Source organism: Amphiprion ocellaris, chromosome 19 (genome assembly GCF_022539595.1).
Source record: "Amphiprion ocellaris isolate individual 3 ecotype Okinawa chromosome 19, ASM2253959v1, whole genome shotgun sequence".
Taxonomy (NCBI): domain Eukaryota; kingdom Metazoa; phylum Chordata; class Actinopteri; family Pomacentridae; genus Amphiprion; species Amphiprion ocellaris.
In genome coordinates, this window is record NC_072784.1 from 9244331 (window position 1) to 9265919 (window position 21589).

Consider the following 21589-nt stretch of genomic DNA (forward strand, 5'->3'; position numbering starts at 1 on the left):
TTTAATTTGTTTTGGCTGAGATTTACTGGTGATGATGTCCTAATCAGGTGCAGAGAACACTTTTCATGCTGCAGATAAGCTATAGTATGCACCAATGTTACACCTGAGGATAAAGTCGCAAGCAGTCATCGGCATCAATATCTGTTGGTGCAAACAGTCTAATAGCAGCTGCAACATTTGACTGACTGATACATACTAGAGCTCATAATATCAGATGTTCACGACACAATTAGTGTGGGCAATACAAATCATGAAAGCAATATTATTGTGATATTTATACTCAATTTTGAAATGATATTTACCTTTAAATATTGAATGTTTTGTCTCTTCGTTGGCAAATTCAGAATACAAGTGTAGGAAGGTTCCTACGATAGAATATGTTGGATTATTTGCCATTTTATCACATGTATTTTGAAGATAAACCAATCAGCAACAGTATTAAAGCTACAACATTGATCATCTTATTACAATCCAGATGGGAAACCTCAGGTCCTGGCATTCATATATGGATCTTGCTTTCACACTTACCACCTAAATATTGAGATTATGTGCCCCGCAACTCCTCAAAAACTTCTCAGGAACAGCTTTCAAACTGCCCAGATACAAATCTGATTGTTCTTAAACAGGAACAAGTCTGATCCATCGAAGCTCCAACTCGCAACTCGCAGGACCCAAAGGATCCGCTGCCACCCTCGAAGGTCCCACGACCAAAGTGTTGATATCCATCCACCATTATCTATACACTGCTTAATCCTCATGAGGGTTGTGGGGGGCTGGAGTCTATCCCAGCTGACTTGGGGTGAAGGCAGGGGACACCTGGACAGGTCACCAGTCTATCACAGGGTTACATATAGAAACAAACAATCACATTTACATTCACACCTACAGGCAATTTGGAATAATTAATTACCCTCAGTATGCTGTTGGACTGTAGGAGGAAGCCTGAGTACCCAGAGAAAACCCACACATGCACAGGGAGAACATGCAAACTCCATGCAGAAAGATCCCGGGAAGGCCAGTATGCAAACCGGGGATCTTCTAGCTGCAAGACGAAAGTGCTAACCACCACGCCACTGTCCAGCCCTAGTGCTGATATGTCAAAGCTATTTTAGTGTCAAAAGAAGGACCTACAAAGGTGGTTTTAATGTTGTGGCTGTTCAGTGTGGTGGACCTATCACTGCTATCGTCAATGTTGCTATATTGCAACACCTCGATTTCAACCCTTTGAGCCAAGCTGCTAGACTAAAAACCAAACAACAACAAGGGAATCTAAAATAGTCTTTACAACAAGCTGTGCAGTGTCTTCTTTGGCTCTGGAGGAGCTTTGTAAAGTCTGAGAAAATAATGTATTATGTCATCAGATTTGGTTAGAGACCAAGAATGTATAGCAGAAAACTTCCCCTACAGACTGGCAGTGTGTTGTTCAAAATGGAGCAACAGCCTAAAGCTGGTAAAAATTTAAAATTAAAAAAAAAAAAAAAAACTAAATAAATATGGGTGGTGAATACAGCTTTCTAAAACTGCTCACATATTCTATCATTTCCTGATCGTACAAAGTGGTACAGTGTGCTAATAATTTTTTTTTGTAAAATAACAGCAGGAACAATATATTACAGTAAGTAGTGTGTAGTACAAACTGAGGTATTCGGTAATCATATAATTATAAAGTCGTTTGGATTTGGGACACAGCTAAGGGCATTTATGAGGAGGTGGAGTGTTTAATAAAAAGATACGAGTTTTGGAAGCTGTTCCTCTTACTAGCGACTAAGAAGTTAACATGCCTCAGCCTGTGTTGGCCCCATAAATAGACCCATAAAATAAGCTATGTGAGTCTTAAAACAAATAGTAAACACCTTTTTTGGACCATTCACTGCTTCCCAGATAATCTTATAGTAAAATTCTTATGCTGACCTCTCGAAATTCCAAGAATGAAATGTTTTCCATCTGGTTATCCAGGTTCTAGCTCTTGCTTAAAATGCTACTACAGTATACTTCCTGTCTGACACATTTAATAGGATCTGTATGACAGCTGCTGTGAAACATTTCTCCTCAGTCTTTCCTGAGACTCCCAAACTATTCTTTATACCTGCAGTTAACATTCAGGTCCCATATTATTGCCAACAGTAAATATTTCTCTCTGCATTCTGACTTCTACAGACTCACTTGTGATTTCTCAAGCAGAGCAGCACCTACCGATCAATAAGATCTCTGTGAGCTACCTTTTTTTTGTCATCTTGTATCTTATTTAGAATCCAGAGCTACTGCAGCTCTCACGTACTCAAGTGCTGTTTTTCCCTCTCCGTCTGCTCAGAGTCTGAGGATCACTCCCACCGATTGATCCAGTCTAGAATTCTTCTCTGTATCAGCTGCCTTTTTAAAATGACCCCTTCTCAGAAGAAAACATCACGCACTAATATTCCTTTATTTTTTCTTTATTTTTTTCAGAACAATAAAAATAGTTTAACAAACAAAGACTTCTTCATTCTCTCCATTTTGACTTGTATTTACAGCTGAAGATGAAAAAAAAACCAAAAAAAAAAAACACCCGGTCACGTCCATTTCATCTCCTCTTGGCTCTGTTCCCACCCCGATCCTCCCTCTCCACCCCCGGCAGGCTTCACAAGAGAGTACCAGGGCCTATTGCTGTGTCTTTGACGAGGTATACAGGCTATTCAATGATTGGTGACACGTTATTTGAAGCAGACATCGCTAACTTTTGTATTTAGGAGCTTCTCCTTTTGTTCAGAACTGCACCACGCTAGGCCTGTTCATATACGGTAGATAACATGTAGCAGGTTATGACTAATGACACATGCTTTCACTTACTGGCATGACTTTGGAAGATTAAAGACGCATTTTACCATGGAAACACCACATAACTGATACAAGAGAGGGTAACTGACATGTCTCGGATGCATTCTTTGTCCAGTGGAGATAAACTGCTGTGTGGAGGGTCCCTGAGGGAAGTGAAGAAAGATGGTTCCAATGCACAAAGACTTTATGCAAGTTAACAGACACATAGGAGTAATGGTTAGCTTCAAAAACGGAGCGGCTTACATTGCAGCGATACTGAATAATCACATGGAAGGACACAGACCTCTTACACAGTATGTGCAACCTATGGACCTAAAAGGCTTTTTGATACAGTACTTCAAGCACCTGCTAAATGTCATAAAGCAATTAGGCCCTCTAAAGCACTCAACGGAAATGTCACAGAAACTTGGATTTACAGTTGTCACTCCTCATTAAGTATGTGAAACGGAGCAGACTCATGTCTGTCGAGCAACAGTATTGTTTTCAAATGCATCTGAGATGAATCTCGCTGTTGCCAAAACCCGCTCAAGCTGCAGATTTTGAAACGGAAAGCGGAGAGGTTTTTCATTGCAAGCGTGACACTAGCAAAAATCAGCAGAGAACAGATGAAGCTGAAGCTTGTTATTGCAATGTTTTCCTATAGCATGAGACTGCAGTATCCCAAATCCCTCCTGGGAGTTGATTATAATGGGATCCTTGTGTGGGTGTCATTGTCCCTCCTCGCCAACTGAATACAATCACATGAATCAGGGCTGAGTGGCTGAACAATCAACAGCAGAGGAAATGAAAGATGCCTGAGTAGTTGTGGCTATTGTGCACCTGATCAGGACAGAGGTATTAATACAGTCTGAACAAACCCAAGAAGTCGTACTAATCAAACTTTAAAGAGTTCAAAACATAGAAATATTATACAACAGAGAAAAGATGCGAGAAAAAGTGAGCTAAATCACTGCGATCCATTTGAGATCAGGGAGGCTGAGGAAACAGCGAGCAAAAACAGACAGAGGGACAGAAGCAGAAAACCTTTTTGTCCATGTCAGAGTATTATTACAGTAGTCCGGAGGTCTGCATGTAATAGTGGTGGATGTGAGCACCATCTCTATGGCTGCAGGTCAGAGGGTCACTGGTCCAATCAGGTTGGAGGGTCATGGCTGTCAGAGCTGGTTTCCAGTGCAGAGCGGCAGGCTGGCACAGTGATGAGGATAATGACGTCTTAGTGTCACATCGGATCACACAGCAGACACAGTCACAGAGCAGGAGTGGGCAGGCTGGGCCGTGGGGCCCCAAATGCACCCTTTGGGCACAAACAGTCCAAAGGCCTGGCCTTTAGTGTTCCCATAGTTCAGAGAGGAGCTCCAGCACAGTGCAGAAAGGATGAGACGAAGCTGGATACTCACATTTCAAAATGTTCACAAGGGGTCGATACATATTATCAAGGGAGCAGTTGCTTCAATTAAGCCACATGGCCTGTAGAAGTGATGGATGTCTGTGCATCCATTTCAGTCAGTTATTTTAGGCCCAAATCAGGAGGGACATGAAGGCTCATTAGTTTGAGGGTTAAATCCTCTTCTTCACTGGTCACCCTCAGCCCTGGGCCACATGCCAGTGTGCTGAGTGCTCCTATATAACACAAACAATAATGGTTAGACTGACACATAATATGTCTGACCAGAGCTAAAGGTCTGCAGTCATGCTAGCAGGCCTGCAATCAGGGACATCGGTGCTTTGAGCTAATGCTAATGTCAGCATGCTAACATGCTGACGTTTAGCAAGTGCAATATTTAGCATGTTATTAACACACTAACATTTGATATTTAGCACTAATTGTGAAATATTAGGAGGTAAGAAATTGTATAATAGTCTGTCAAAACGTTATTGAGATATTTTAATCAAAACACAAATGTCAACCTCATGGTGGTACCAGAGGAAAAACCATGGCACCACCACAGTCATTAGGATTCACCTTCTGCGCTCAGTTGTTAAGAAGTAAATTTTCGATCAATCAAATTTTAAATATCAGATTGGAGAAAATTTGAAAAACAGGTTCAAAATAATAACTAAAAAACAGATTCTATAAATTTCACTAGATCCCATTATCCAGTCCTAGTTTTGATCTGAATCAAACATGCAGTGTGTTAAGATACATGTGAGCCAAAAACAAAAAATCTAGACTATCCTGATATCACCAGAAGGGTGGATAAAAGAACAAAATGTGATAAAACCTTCAAATTGGTCAAAAATACAATACTTGTATCATGTACACAGTGGTTTAGATATGGAACTCCATTTGTTAATCTGTGCAGAGTCAAACAAAAGCAGGAAGTAGAAATACTGACATACACTGAATCTGTTTGAGTGATAAATAGGCAATACTGTATTTAGTCTTAATTATATTTATATTGACACACACTCAGTGATGCACTACAAGGCTACTTATTCATTTTGTTGCTTACCTTTCATTTGTTTTGTCCCTTATCTGTAAAGACTATAAAGGCTTCTTCATCCAAACATTTCCAGTGGCCGGTGGCAGTCCTTTCATTGGTTCCTTCATTTTCATACATGTGTAAGTTAGAGCAGAAAAAGAGGCCTTCATAGTTCCACCAACTACTGATTCAAAAACATCCAGTAGTTGTGCAATGACATTCAGTCATCTATCCAAACTTATCATTCATGCCTTTACATTTTTCAGTTGTTCAATTTTCCAATTTCTCCAGTGTTTTTTTTGTTCATAACCTTTAAGCTCCTTCTGCTCCAGTGAGGGAAAAAAAAAACCACTCCAAAAACATCTTCTATTTTGCTCGGAGTCACTTGTCAGGAAACACTGACGGTCGTTCGTTGCCTTAAAAGTTAATATATATATTCATATATAAAAAAAGGTGTTCATAAATTATTCAACAATGTTCAGTAGATAAAATACCACTTGCATCTCTGTCCTGAAATTATCACTTTGTGCTTTCTGCAAACAAAAAAAAAACATTGAAAAAGAAGCAGCAGATGTTGCCAGAGGTTAATCCATATAAAAACATCATCTCTTCAAATTGAATAGTTTCGCTCTATCTGTGACGGCCGGATATCCCGTTGCTGTTTGTGGCCGGCTCTTCCAGCTCGTCGTCCTCAAAGCCGTGAAAGGTGGAAGTGTCGCTCTCCGAAGTGGTGCCAAAGAGCTCCTCGGCTCCAGTAAAAGTCCCGTCTTCCTTCTCTTCTCCGCAGTCAGCTGGCACACAGGAAAGAAAAACGACAGTCAGTCAACAGGTGAGCGATAACAAGCAGAAACATTTCAGATAGCTAACTTTTCAGTTTTGGGGAAATCCTCAGACATTACAGTTTGCATTTCGAAATTCACACACGCTGAAGTATAAATTTGAGTAGATAAAATTTAGGTGTATAGCATATCATAGTTTCAGTATACAACAAGTGAGTACACACTTGTGCAACATCACAACACTTTAGATATATTGTAATAAAATGCACACTCCTCTTTAGGAATTAGGAGCTACTGGATACCTTGAATTTCCCCAAGGGGATGAATCTATCTATACCTTTCTTTACTGACATTCAAATATTTTATCATTTCAAAGTTTCATATGTCCACTTCTGTTTTTGATGATAGACACCATCCTCCTCAGCATGGATACCGCTGTTGCACACATTTTCTTCAGCTGCTCTTTGCTGGAGGCAAAGTCACTACCACATACAAGTCATATTATTCAGATTTTTTTCTACTTTAAAAACTCTTGTGTGATTGTGGCAGTGTGCTTTGGATCACTATCATAGTGGAATATTTCTCTTCTGCAGGACAGATGGAGGATAGAGGTAGATGTCATGTAGTGTCATTCACAGAGTCTGAGGGTTCACAGAAACTTCAATTTCCATTGATTCAAAGTTCAAAGCCCTTGACTTTTTCTGAGCTAGATTGTGGACTGTCTGGGGCATCATTTAAAGAGGGCTCTGTGGCTCTGATTAGTGGTACTATGGCTTGTTTTATACCTTCTGATTACTGCTGCAACTGTATTTTTACAGAGATTTGAAGTTTGTCACCAATCCTGTATCCTTGTCCATCTCTGTGAAGCTTCACAATCCAGCTTTTGAGCTCCTCTAGCAATTTTTTAATTTATTTTTTGTACATATGGAGCCATGATGCAGACACACAGAAAGAGACACAATTTATAAATCATGTTCATGCAGTTACACTAATTGAAAATCCCAAATCTACTCAATTTTGTTTCAATAATTACAAAATTGTGTGTCAGTGTTAAACCAGGTTTCAACTTCAGGGCCTGTATTTTTAATATAGTTTGAAGAAATTGCATTTGATTGTTCAAAAGAAGAAAAATCTAATTGTCCACTTAATGCAGTTCCACTAAGGTGATACAATTCGGAAGCATTTGTGATTTAAGTGACATTTCACGTGGTTGTACTCACTTCTGTTGTGCACTGTAGGTGAAACGAACTCACTTGTGCATTGGCAGGCTGAGCAGGGAGAGCCAGATTTACCCGTTTTCTTGTTTGAGCCCTGGCATTTATTACAGTAGTTGTTGGGAATGCTGGTCCCACCTGGACCTTTAGGACCTAAAACAAAATTCCAGAAAAAAGGCAAAGATTTGGTGACAGTTGATTTAACCTTGGGCACATGCATGACAGCTCACAGATACAAGTACAGCATAAGGGAGTCTTTTTCTACAAAAGGCAGTTTGCAGAAATATTTATTTCTACAAGTAGAAAACAACTGCATTGCAGCTATGCAGGGCTTTCAATGCAAAATGTCACAAAAAAAACATGATTACAGAAAAAAATTTATCAAATTAAAGAATATGTTGGACCTAAAATATGACAAAGCAATCTGTACTTGGCGAGACATTGGAGTGGAGAAATCTAATGGGACATGAGTCCATATATCATGTAGTGATAAACAAAAAACAGAGCACCATAAAGCATTGTTAACAGATGTCAGGTGTCTTACGTTTGTGTCTGTCAGTCTGTGGTGCAGAGGGGGATCGGGATGCCACCGTGCTCCTCTCTCCGGCTCGGCCCTCCTCTGCCAGGTGGGAATGGGTGTAGTGGTAACTTAGTCCTGTGCGGTTCCTGTAGCGCTTTGCACAGACTGCAACACACGGAGCACAGATGTTCAGTCTCACTACTGAGGCTGATTTCCATTATATAAATCTGATTTTGGCAGCACACCAGTCCTAAAGACAGTTTTCCCCTCTTTTTCTGGCCAGTAGTGTTTAGGATGAAGGCCTCAATATCCTTTGATTGTAATGAGATCTTCACAAAGCTGTGAGTCAAACACCCACCCAGAGTTTGGTGGGAAAGTGCTGCCTGCAAGTTATAAAGCCACATATCTACAAATATTTACATGTACTTAGTGCATTTACAGAAGAAAAAAAAAAGAGTAGAATGTTGATATCATCAAGTATGGAAGAAATGGCCAGTGGCATCTAATGGAGATAACTATTTTACTTCTAGCTCCAAAAGGGAAAGAAGTAAGCACTTTAAGATCTGATTACAGTAGTGACTCAAATAAAACGCCAACCCAGACAACATAATAACCATGGCTCACATTCACAGCATCAAGGGCCCTTTTAGCTTCAGAAAAGTAAGATAATATAGGGGTAAATCAATAATCACAGCACTTGCAACATGAACACTCAACAATCTATCAAAACAAATATCTTTAAAAAGTGCTGTTCAACAAACCAACGTACCTGAGGTCGAAGATTTTGAGTTCTGCTTTTGTTTGTATCTGTCTGAAATGGAGAAGACAGAATGTGAAAATAAATGTTGGAAGGGGAAAACAACATGAGAATGTGTTGTTCATGAACATCCACAACAACTGTGGAAAAATCCAATACCCCCTCCTTGGATTTTCCACATGCAACTTGCATGTACAGGAATACGTAAGACTCCAGTAACACTAGAACACTTGGTTTCCTCGCATAGTTCCATTTTACAGACCTATGCTCATAACAGAAGGTTGGTGTTCTATACAGATCTGTGTCCTCTTTCCAATACCAAAAAAGAGGCTAAGACAAACACCAAGTCTCATTTGTAAGATCCTGGGAGGCATTTATTTATAACAGCTTAAATATTGTGGTAAAATTTTCATTACATAGACAAGAAAACTTCTAATTAGATCAAAAATATTTTAAAATAAAGAACTGGCAAGTTTATATAAGGTCTTGCATAAACGCAACTGGACAGAAAATAGCAAAATGTACAAACTGTGAAAAACCCAACAACATTTAGTAATTCCTCTCTACTTACTGTCACAGACATATGGCTTGTCATCATCCAGATCTGTCCTCCTGCGGCCCGAACCCCGACCCTGAGGGGAAAAAGATCCTGTTAACGACCTGAAATCAAACCTGTGTTTTAATGTGCACACAAACACTTCATCGGAGAACAAATTGCACTGAGGAGTTATATGTGATTTGATGTAATTATGGTGTAAAACTGTAAGTTAATAAGATGATCACAGTTGTCCTTCCAGTCACTTACTCTTCCTTTGCCCCGATGTCTTCTCTTGGGAGTGTCCACTTCGTAATCATCGTCATCATTGAAAGCGTCCTCGGCTGCATCAGCCTCCAGAACCCTCTGAGACAAACAGAAGATAGGCTGCTTCAATACGCAACAAAACTCCCCCAAAAACACAAACAAAACACAGAGAAGAAGCAATAAAAGTAAAATCCGATTATCAGTTATTAATACAACAAGCTTGTTTTAAGGGTACGTTTCGTTTCTGTACAATAGTCTCTATTTGGGCTGCACAATATTGGAAAAATTGACAACACTATATTTTGTTTATCTGTTTTTTTTCGCAATTTGGAAAAATACAGGAATTTTCACCAGATGACTTGGACAACTATTGGAAATGAATTCATCGTTTTAGAATGACCGGGGTGATTTTGTAGGGGAGTGTATATGCATGAAAAGTATAAAAAAAATTTAAAGAGGTGAAAAGACATTTCAAACCTTGATGTGGTTTAACACTGGCAAAGCCATTCAAATACTTTTAATATATATATTTTTTGCTTTTAATGACATTCAGATCTGGCTTTCCACTCATCCTACAAAGCTTTGTGGTGCTGATTTAAATGGCCAAACAACCTAAACAAATCACCTCCTGTTGTGGCAACAATTGCAAGACACTGATATATTTCTATAGAACTATGTTTGTTTGCTGTTTTTTTGCAACCAAACCTTCCTTTTCAGTGTTTTTCTCCTGCCTCTAACTCATTTTCCTGTGCACATGTGAAGCCCGCATGTCAACAAACTCTGTGTTCTGCAATGAAAAACCCCCAGTGGTCTAAAAAAGGAGCAAATTATGTTAGAAGACAGGCTTCTCTTGTTGATTAGTCATAGAAAACAATAACTGAGCAAGCCTTCTTTTTATATCAAAGGGGCAAAAAAAAGTTGTAGGATTCGAATTAACTTGCCTAACTTCATGTTGTAATGCAATGTTGAAATACTTACATTTAAATTTATTGCATTGCTGCTTTGTCTTGAGAGGAGAGGAGTCATTTGGCTCCAAGTCTATCTGTAAATAAGTCTTTTTATTGGCACTGCAATTAAACTGGCGTTTCATATATTTCCTGTTTTTAATCATGTCATTACGTGGGCAACACTTATTATCATCATCACCAAATCTAATGGCCAGTAAACGGTCAGTATTGAGGCAGTCCACTTGTCTAAAATGCCTTTCAGTGACACAGCAGTCAGCTAACGAGTCCTGCAGGTCAGCTGGAAAAACTTGGCAAGTTGCCGTGGCAACCAGTTGGGGCGCAACACATCCCTCTGAGTGCCAGGGCCCTCAGTCATTTGAGTGAGAAGAGAACATTTACATTTTAAACGTTTAGCTGATGCTCTTAACCACACCGACACAACACAGTGAACCCACCTGAATCTCCAGCAGACTCTCCTCGTCATTCTTGGAGTTGTTCCTCTTGTCTAGTCCTTCTCCTCGCAGCAGAGCCTCCAGAGTCGTGCTCTGGGTCGGCAGAGTGTCCTTGGACATGAGGCCACCGTCTCCACAAAGAGGAGAAAAAAAGCCCCCACGATGAATCATCACAACACCAGCTTAATGTTTGTACTACAGTGGCTTGCTAACACATGTCTGCTGCTGACTTGAGGTGAAAATGCTACAGTTCTCTAGCATGTGTTGTTTGTCACCATCAAGCACTACAACTGTGACAGGAACACCAGTGCTCCAAACTGTGACCCGAGCAAATGGATTTCTATCACCACATTTCCATTATGTTTCTTCTCTTCCACTCTTACTAGAACTAATTAAAGTATGTGGCAACTCGCTGGGACATTTGTTTGTTACAGTGGCTGTCATCTTGGTTCTTTTCTTGCCAGCAACAAAACGTGTCATCGCAACTATTTTCACTATTTATTGCTGGAAGAAAGTAAAAACATGCATGTTGCACAGTCACTGAAAATGCCTTGTGACTGTGCTCTCCATAATGCTGCACTATGCAGACATTAGGTTACCTTTCTCCACAGGAATCTCTGAGGTACAATGTCCTTAAGTGGCTTATCACTTTAACCTGAACACATCATGCAGATATCTCCTCCTACAGTGAAGATCTAAACAAACAGTGTGGGAGGCGAGCAGGTTGAGCAGACAAAGCAGGACAAACAAAAGCTTTGACAGTCAGTCGGATCCGCACATCTTATTTACACAATCTCTTCTCCACCGAGAGCTTCATGATCATCCAGTTGCTTTGTGGATCTTTGAAAAGAGGACACACTTCAAAGCCCCCTGACTCCAGCTTTCTATCAGCCCTTCATCTTACCGTTGCGCCCACTAGAAAGACTGTTACAGAATATTGAGCATGAAGGGCTGAAGAAGGCTGCATAGGTAAGAGGCAGATAGGAAAGGTAGGCGTGAGAAGCAGATTTAGCATGCTTCTCTGAAATGGGCCCCTCCACCATGTGGCGGCAGCCCCTCACCATTGTGTCTGCACACGTTGACTTTCAACTCTCCGCGACGAGACAACCCCCCCCACCCTCAACCCATGGGAGCTGGGGGGCTAAAAATAGAGCCGACAGCAGCCTGCAGCACGGAGCTGATTCTGCATGCAGCCCCAGTCTCTCTAGCACAGCATCAGTTAGACAGCGAGACAGACTCTGGCTGCTGCCCTGTGCTGGCCACCTCTGGCCAGCTGCACAACGTTCTCCATATAAGAGACGCCAGGTTAAATCAGGGTATGTTTCCCCTCCGCTGGGCATGCTCAGACAGCACATACAATTCACTTTTGTTGGAGAGAGGAAGGGACAGCAGGACGGTGGTGGGGTCTTAGCGAGCACAAGCTCAGTGGAAAACAATAGGCTACAATGGGATGTGTTGGGGAAACAAAGGCTTGGTTCATATGCTATCGCTACATCTTGCTTTCTCTTTCCAGGCTCTGGGTCTCTCTCTGCTTCCCATAAATCTGCCATTCTAACGAGTTATGCAGAAATTACATCTGAACTAAAGCTTCCTGGAGATTTCTGTCAAAGCACAATTCATTTCTCACGTTTTTTTACAGAAACCACTAGAAAGAATGGAAGTAACATGTTTCTGTGTTGGATTCTCTCTTTCGTTGCAATCTTTCCTCGGGATAGTGTAACATCCCAGTGGGTATGAAAGCTTTGGGCACAGAATGGACAAGTTACTTGAGCTCAGGAACACAGACCACATAACACACAGACTGCATGGCAGACTACAGAGAGACGGAGAGATGAAAGAGTTGCCAGAGAGAAAGAGACAAAACCAATCAGCAAGGGAGGTGGTAAGTAGAAAATAAGATAGAGCGAGAATATAGAGGAGAGGGTAAATGTGTTGAGTGAGCTGTTTCAAGTGGCAGCCAGAGAAGGCCAAACTCCATTCCATAACATTTATTAAATACTGTCTGCAGTGGCCGAACTCTGTCTCGCTGCTCCCAGCAGTGGTAAATCTAATTACATGTTCTACTTCTCACAAAACAAGTTTACCAGCCGGGGCGAACACAGCCACATTTCATCCTCTGAAAAATGACTGGCAGCCTGCTCTGCTCAGCACGCTGAGAAAGAGTGATATGCTTTTAGCGAGATTATTCCAGATCATCACCAGTAATCACATGAGCTGAAGGAGGTGGAGGAGGTGGGTGGAGACGGAAGGGGAGGGAGAGGCTGAGCGGGGAGGAGAAGCCGAGAGGAGCGGAGAGTGACGACGGGCAGGTGGCTCGCGGAGGAGAGGCTGGAGGGTCTTACCGAGCTGGAGACCGTAGATGCCCAGACGTGGATCTGAGGTGTTGTGCAGCCGTCTCTTCTTTCTCCAGCAGCGGGCGGGGTACGTGTACATCTGCCCCGCTGCAACCCCTGGATAATAACAGTCATCCACAAGACAGATTCAGCTGCTGAACCATGATTATTGTTTAAAAAAAAAAAAAAAAAAAAAAAAAAAGTTTCAGACTGTAGTTTTTCTATTTTTCAATCTTACTGCAGTTTAGGAGATAAAAATAACAGCTATATTGCGAACCACACAACGATCTTCTAGACAAACTGCAACAGCAATCATATTATTTTAATTTGACACAATTTTCATTTCTCAAACAACTGATCATTGAGACCACTTTGAAAATGGAACAAGAAGTGCTAAAATAGGCAGGTGATAAAAAATTATTCAGCAACAATACTGACATTTAATACTTTATTAACAGTAATAAAGTCCATCTACTGATTTCACTGTCGAAAATGTAAAGATTTACTGCTTTTATAAGATTCAGTGAAGCAATTAGTGATTTATTTAATCACAGATTAATACATGAGTCATTTTTACGATTACATGTATGTCTATAAAAAGTTGGAAGACAGTGAAAAATTAACAGTTTTAAAGATTGATGTGTTCAAATACCAAACAGATAAATTGCATTTTTATATTAGCTGAAGAAATAAACATATCGCAAGAAGCCTAAATGAATGAAATGAAAAAATAAAGAAATAAAATATACACTACCATTCAAAAGTTTGGAGTCACTTAGAAATGTCCTTATTTTTGTAAGAAATTTTTTTTCAACAAAGATAACATTAAATGAATCATAAATCCAGTCTAGACATTGTTAATGTGGTAAATGACTATTCCAGCCGGAAACGGCTGATTTTTAATGGAATATCTACATAGAGGTACAGAGGAACATTTCCAGCAACCATCACTCCTGTCTTCTAATGCTACATTGTGTTAGCTAATGGTGTTGAAAGGCTAACTGATGACTAGAAAACCCTTGTGCAATTATGCTAGCACATGAATAAAAGTGTGACTTTTCATGGAAAACATGAAATTATCTGGATGACCCCAAACAGTAGTGTACCTGCCATGCATTCACACTCATTATGCACATATTCGACCTATTATTAGCTAGAGGCCTGGATACATGAGCCACACATTCACACCAATCAGATGAAGCCACATCTACCCTCAGTTTAATTGGGGGCAATTTTGTGTTAACTAAGGATTATTCGCATGATGGCTAAGAAAGGAGAGAAAGGTGAGGGAAAATTACATGAAATGTTTTTGTTGAGCTAAGAGGAAAATAGTTTGAAGGAAGCAGGGGAAATTAAACTTTAATTTCTTATAGTTATATCTTGTTTAAATGTATGCACTGTTTGAATGGTTGGGTAATCATGTACAATTTGTTCAATGAAACTAATGTTCAAAATAATTTATTTCTCTTCTGAATTTGGGCATGATCTGAATCAAAACTGCCCCAAAGCCAAAGATATTTAAGTTAATGGCCTGTAACAAAGAAAGGCTGGAAACAGTTTTAAATCTGAATATGTTTAGGATTTTTGGCTACCGTTTGGACAAAAATAGTCTGAAGATGAGATGTAAGAAGCACCTTGACATTTCATTGACTAAATGACTGATCAGTGAAGCAGCAATAATAAAAACCTATCTACAAATTAATCAGTAATGAAAATAATTATTTGCAGACACCCTTCATACAAGCTCCAAGCCTCCCAAAACACGTTATTTCTGTGTATGTTGGTGTGTCTTCACCCACCAGGGCTGCGGTGGTGGCGTTCCATCCAGATGTAGCAGTTGTTCTGGGCCACGCCGGTCTGAGAGTCCAGGAATGGCAGGCGGACGCTGCGTTCAGCACACAGGCGGGCATTGTAGCTGCGGCACTGCTCAATGGCGTCCTTATAGAACTGGTCGCCCAACCTGGAGAGAACGTTAGCAGGAGCGGTCAACGACACTGGTACCAAAAGTTCTCATTCTGCAAATCATATTAGTGGTGCATTGATGATTCACTTTAATGTTGCAGCAGACACTGGCGGGACTCATTTTGATTTTGCTACACACTGCCGACAAGCTTGTGACTCTTGCTTCAGGCATCAATAAACTCTTATCTGTAATAAAGTATTCTAATTTATTTGTTGATGACGTTCTGAATTTCTAATCTCAATCTGCAAAATACCAAAGTTTTATTGTAGCTGAGTAGATGGATAAAGATGCAAAATTTATTTGAATAAATAAATAAATGGAAACTAGCTGCTGCAGCTACAAGATAGTGGAAAGCAGATCGATACCACATAAAGAAAGAAGAACTAGTTGCTTCGTTAAAACAAGTGCAAATCTGCAGAGGTAAGCTAAACTTTTCACACCATCTGTATATATGAAACTCCATTTACAGCCCTCTCGAACCTAAATAATGCCGTTAGCGTCTGTTCAAACTTTTAATCAACTTGGTTCGATCCAAGTATCAAACTGACAGCTGAGCCTCTCTCCTGTTTCCAGTTTGCCATCGGGGAGAATTTGTAGAAGAAAAAAGGAAAAATAATGCAACCCATTTACAACAGTTCAACAGCTCTGCTGCTCCCACTCCTGAGGTTACACATATTATTACCTCTGTGGGCTCTTTGTTTGATCTGATTTGAGACAGACTGAGAGCTATGTTGGTGCTAACGGAGTTAGATTATCACAGCGACACTGTGAGTGAATCTGAGGTCTGATATGAAGTCACTCCTCCGGCCAGCAAGCGGCTAAGACTCTCACACTTTAGTTCCACTTTTCTTAGCACCACTGAGATTTTGGCAGTCCCTCAGGCTTTCAATGTTAATATTCAGAGTGAAATGGGGGAGGATATTTCACATTCAAGCCCTCAATCGCTGCCACACGCCTGGTATGGTAATTAGCCTACTTAATTAATCTCAGAGTGTCTAGCACAAGGGCAGGTTCTAATTTGACTATATCAAAGATGGGGGTAAATGCTGCACCCCTGACATCATGACAAGGTACTTTGTATGTGTTTTGCACATTTGTCTGCTATATCACTGGGCCAACAGGGCAAATAGTAGCCTGGTTCCTCTGGTATGAACATCCCCACATCCGAATAATGAAGCTCCTCCACGTGTTCTCAATTACAACATTAGGAAGACGGCCATTTTGAAGTGAAACTAATGAGCTGCGGGCTGCGAGTTGAGCCTGGAATCTTAAACTAGTGGCGGAGGAGGTGGGAGGCTGATTTGTCAGCGTCTCCCAGATCCTGCCCTCCTTCTCTCCCTCCGTCTCTGGCCCTACGTCCAGCAGATAAACAGCCGTGCTAGGAATGCTGTCCCGCACAAAGCCCACGGCTCTGCGGTGGAGACAAAGCCACAGTGTGCAGGGCTGCTGGGAAAGGGAGGCTTCGTGTCAGTGTGACTGAGAAGAGTAAACAGTCGCAGGTACAGTGAGTGCAGGGAGAGGAGTCAGGAAGAGAGGTGAGGGAAAAGTAAAAAGCAAGACAGGGGGGGGGGGGGCGTGCAAAACAGCTAACAAGCAGACCATGACTAATAAAATTGAGAATGATTTTCCCTCCCCGTGTTCTTATTGTACCATGATAGTGCCTATATTGCAGTTAATAATCATATCAAAACCTCTCTGTGCCTCGTAAAGTCCTCATGCAAGGTTTCTTACTGCATATAAAGCCAAAAAACAACACTGATTCATCAGAACTTCCTCAGGCTTTAAGATGCAGGAATTTTTACAAGAGAAATCACACAGCGATAGACTGAAAACAGATTCGCCACAGAGCTGAACACTCAAGTTCACAGATTTGACATCTTAACCAGTAGCTTGATCAGGGGCTTAAGATAAATATTTGGCCAATAAAAAATAATAGCACACAGCTGTGTAATGAAATGTAAAAAAATGTGTTTGTCAAATCTGCACCATATGTGGAGCCGCCGTATCGTTTCCAACAGTAAATCCCCGTCACACTAACCTGTGTGCTTCACTGCCCTTCCTTGATATCAACACACAGCTGTGATGGGACTTAGTGTGACATATCAGTTTACTAAAAGCAGACCAGCTGTAAATGCTCCCCGAAGTCGGCCACGAGCGCACGCTGCCGGTGCCAAGAAACTCCTGTGATTACTCGAGTCGAAACAGACCAGGAGAGGATGCTGATCAGTCTCAAGTGAAATGTGAAGGGGCTTGGGTGGGCGGGGGGAGTGACGGAACAAGTAAGTGGGTGAAAGTCTCGTGGTGGATGCTAGCTCGGCTGCGCAGCGTTCACCATCAGCAGCCCCGAGCAGCAGGTGCACCGACTTAGGTGACAGATCTTTCCGACACCTGTAATGAGTGACATGACCCACGCATCCAGCAGCACAGGAGAGAGTCAGACCTAACACACACACACACACACACACACACCACCTTTACGTCAGCACTCTGACTTTTCCCCCTCTTTCAGGTACACGTTTCTGTTTGTCCCCCGTCTGTTGACCAGTGGTTGAAGGATTACTCTAGTTTATTGCGACTCAGGTGCTGCTTTTATTGTTTACGCTGTCGTTTCTATCAGTTATAATCATTTCAAATGGAGCAAGAGAATTGCTGGGATCTAAGAATGAAATATTATCAGGCTTTTCCAGGCTCAGAGTGGACCTTTGGGGTTTGACTGGGCATGACATCAAGCATAATAAAATAAAGGCAATGTGTCTGTACACCCCAATTAACAAACCTAGCTTAAAATAATATTCATATATATTGTTCTATTCTAATTGTTTACAGTTTAGTGCTGGGGATTTTCCTTTAGCACTCACTAAAACCTCTTTGAGGAGCGCACATAAAATGTCTTTGTGGTGTACTAAAACTTCCTCTATGCAGGAAAACCCCTGATTATGATATGTGATCGGGCAAAAATATACGACATCAGACAAAACCCACAAAGCTGAAATTACTCCCCAAACTGTCCGGTGTAAAGATCCATCACACTTTACAGACCGGCTCCCTGGACCAACTCTGACGTCCTTGTATTCGTTGTGTTCACGCAGTTTTCCTTTGTAAACATTTTCAGTTTTACTAACAAATAATGTTGCTGAGCCCCGTTGGAATACATTTATACAGTCATTTACAGACAAGTAAATATTTGAAGCAGGCCTGAAGAATGAAAACAAATCATTAGAACATAAGGGATAAATATATATGTTTCCTCTAAGGTTAATCATCATGAGACCCCTCAAATTCATCTTGCAACCACTTGAGAGGGTTGGGAACCGCTGGTTTACATAATCCAGCTAAACTGTTGGCCTGTTTACAACATGCTTGTTTGCCTGACTGCTTGTTCACTGGACTTTTAATTTTCCTGTGCTCCCACATCTCAGCAATTAGTTTCGTGAAAACAGTTCTCCCAAAACTGACAAAATAATTACCCAAGTTGCACTAAACCGGGATAATCCTTCTGAGTCTAGCTGCCTAATGGTGGCAACGTCCCAGGGACTCGGAGTGAACTAGAAACACCAGAAACTTGTGTGCGTGTCAGGGCCTGAGAGGTCTGAGCTACACATCCTCAGCGTCTTCCAGCTGAGTACAGAAGGTGAGTGTGTGCAAGAGGGCAAGGAACAAAAGCAAATCTTGTGGCCAGTGGGGCCTCCGCTATCAGAGTGTTCCTGTCAACGGTTCACCGTGTCACATGGCTGCGTCCGTAATGTGAGCATGTGTCAACACACATTTTGCATATCTGACGACAAACTACAGCGTGCAGGAGAGCAGCTTACAAAAGCGATCAGCGGTCATGACAAAACTTTAAAATGGCCTCGAGAGATCGGGCTTATGTGTAAAATGCATGAGGGGATAAAACTTGAATCCAAAAGCACAAGGTCTGTCTCTTGTGCTGTGTTTGGAGGGTTTCTCAAATTTGCAGGTGCACTGCTGCTTCACAGGAAGCTAGAGCTACCACATAACAAGGGAGGGGAGGGCCTACGGAGAGACTGCATCCTCAGAACAACCTCACATTACACCAATCAGACCTGCACAGTCTGGGCGAGGGCAGGAGTAAAACCAGACCATACAGCTTGCACACTGCAGTGCCAAGAAACAGCAGGCCTGACTCACTCAAAGTCTACTCAACACTAGCGACAAGGAGGCCGACAAACCAGGAGAAAGGATCAGGCTTCTATCAGCAGAGCTGTGGACGGAAGACGTGTCCAGCCCACAGACAACTCCAGCTGTGGCTCAAATTTTAATGAGCAGCTTTATGTGCTTCTTTATTAATTAAATATTCCAGACTCCATTTTAATCAGCAGATTCTGGAGATTACTGCCGTCCCATGCTCAGACGAGGGACAGACCTCACACAGACGTGCGCCGGCTTGCAGGCTGCAGCTTCATCCGCCACATCTCTCTACAACAAAGTCAAACCAGCGCTTTCATTTCCCTAAAGTGAATCATCTTAATACAAAAAAAAGGTCAAACTGGTCCACAGGAGCGACATCCAATTAGTGTCAAGTGTGACTAATTAAAATCTGACAAACGTGTGAAATGAAGTCAGAAACCCGAGACAGAGGCTAATTATAGCAGATTGAAACACTTCATTAAGCACAGCTTATAGCAAGGAGACATTCCACATCAGAATGCTAAAACGTCTCCGAGATGAAACAGCAGCTTGACAGCAGACGCACACTGAAGCTTGTTGGGACATAAGACAGAGTCAACAATGAAATGTACTTTCCAGCAATAATCCTGCTCTGGTGAATAACACAGATGAGAGGCAGCTGCGTGGAAGAATTATTTATTTAACATTTACATTGAACTCTTTAACATCAAGCAGCTTCACTGAGCTGTTCAGGTGCCAGCAGAGGGAAGCTGTGACTGTACTGGGTGATTCCCTGGTGAGCAAAAACTGTGAAGCAGGGCATTGTGCGAAAAGTGCAAGCACGCTCTGTCGACTAATGAGTAAATACAGATTCAACTGATTTTTTTTTTCTCATTAAGCTAACAGTCTTGATCAGCATCCAGTGAGCGTGCAGGTGGAGGATGCACGGCCTCTGCGTGGAATCTTAAAATTAACTTGCAAAAAAATATGCCCCTGTGAAATGTTCAATGGGAGAAAAAAAAAGTTTGAAATGGGCACTGAGGTGCAAAAACATGATGCTGCATCCCTTTTTCAAGGTGTAGCAACAACAATAGCAGCAGTGTGGGTGATGTGCAAGGAGCTGTGGAGGTCCACTCCTCGTGCTACAGTCCACGGAGGTGGCAGGGTACCTCTGTGGAGGAGCAGATGGTTCTCCTGCTTGTGCCCAACACTTCCTCTCTGTCGGAGCATCTCTCTGACAGATGGGCCCAGGATCCTGGACCAAGCTAATCTCCAGCACTCCTCCACTTAAAGGCACAGTGGAGTGCCTGCTCTACCTCCACAGTCCCAAAGAGCCATGATGATTATAAGCCATCAATACAGGCTGACTGCTGCTGCTGTCACGTACACCTGAATGTGCGTTTCAAGATTAAAAAAAAAACCCGAATTATCAAGTAGTTTCAACACCAAATGCCAAGAAGCTAAGAGGTTAAGTGAGCCTTAACTTACAGTAACATGTCTACCAGTGGAATTGCTGAAACAATACAGAAGAACAAAGGAGAAAAAGGTGGAGTATTTCTTCGAAGTTGAGCTGGTAAAAACGACTATGTCTCGGGCCATCTGAGCTCGGAGTGACAGTCTATTTTCAGCGGCGGACTCAAATTGCTGTCACTTTTGTCGATTTCGCCAGCAAGCATGCAAATACAAAATGCCTCCTCCCTTTGCTTTACCGGGTCCTGACCACGTCTGCGCTCGGAGGAGCCAAAGTTGACATGTCGACAATTCACGCCAACTACAAACGACTTTCGGAATGTCAGATGATATTCCGCCACTGTGTCCAACCGAGCACGAAGAAAATCGGCTTTTAATTATTCGTTGCAGCGCAAAGGCACGTTGTCGACAGTTTTCAAATAAATTTACAGCCCAGGAAAGACGACACTCTCCGGTGTTGTGTGCAAAGCCGTGTGGACGAGAAGCTCCTCTAGTGCAGTGAAAATGTCAGGCAGCCCCACGTTACATGTTTAACACTAAATGTTGGAATCTGGTGGAATAAAAGAACTATACGAGGCTACTTTGCCATGCAAGAAGTACATAAAATGAATTTGGACAGCTTAACCTGCCATATGCACACGGCTGGAAATGACATGCACGAATAGCCGCTTTCAACGTACGAGTTGGCAACAAAGTAATTATTTCACAATTTCCTCAGTGTCTAAATTACTTACGCTTTTAGTGGATTCTGAATGACAGCCGCCATTTTGCTACAATGTAACGCAATATCGGCGTCTTGCAGTTCTGAGGGAAACCTAGGGGAATTGACCAATCAGAGCTCGGGGTGAATTCGTGGACCAATACATTTGCAGCATAAGCGGACGGGGCGTGGCCTAATGGGGTAAACTGTCAAAATTATTTTAAAGGGTTTTCCCTTGTATTTATATTGTACACAACTGAATAACAGCACTTTTAAAGAGACCCTTA

The 21589-nt window shown here is 41.7% G+C and overlaps 1 protein-coding gene across 2 annotated transcripts; it reads right to left on the bottom strand.

The window, feature by feature from the left end:
- Window positions 1-2403: 2403 nt before the first annotated feature.
- Window positions 2404-21433, bottom strand: LOC111583644 (zinc finger protein DPF3-like). 2 transcript variants are annotated; one of them, XM_023292829.3, is made up of 11 exons: window positions 21337-21433; window positions 14841-15001; window positions 13051-13158; window positions 10712-10839; window positions 9313-9408; window positions 9079-9139; window positions 8520-8561; window positions 7775-7915; window positions 7270-7383; window positions 5268-6028; window positions 2404-4434 (listed from the first exon to the last, which is right to left on the bottom strand). In XM_023292829.3, the coding sequence occupies exons 1-10, from the start codon at window positions 21366-21368 to the stop codon at window positions 5868-5870; spliced, it is 1044 nt and encodes a 347-aa protein (XP_023148597.1). In that variant the 5' UTR covers window positions 21369-21433; the 3' UTR covers window positions 2404-4434; window positions 5268-5867. The 2 variants fall into 2 exon arrangements, with proteins under 2 accessions (XP_023148597.1, XP_023148595.1); XM_023292827.3 differs by having other exon boundaries at window positions 7237-7383; window positions 21337-21432.
- Between the last annotated feature and the right edge of the window lie 156 nt (window positions 21434-21589).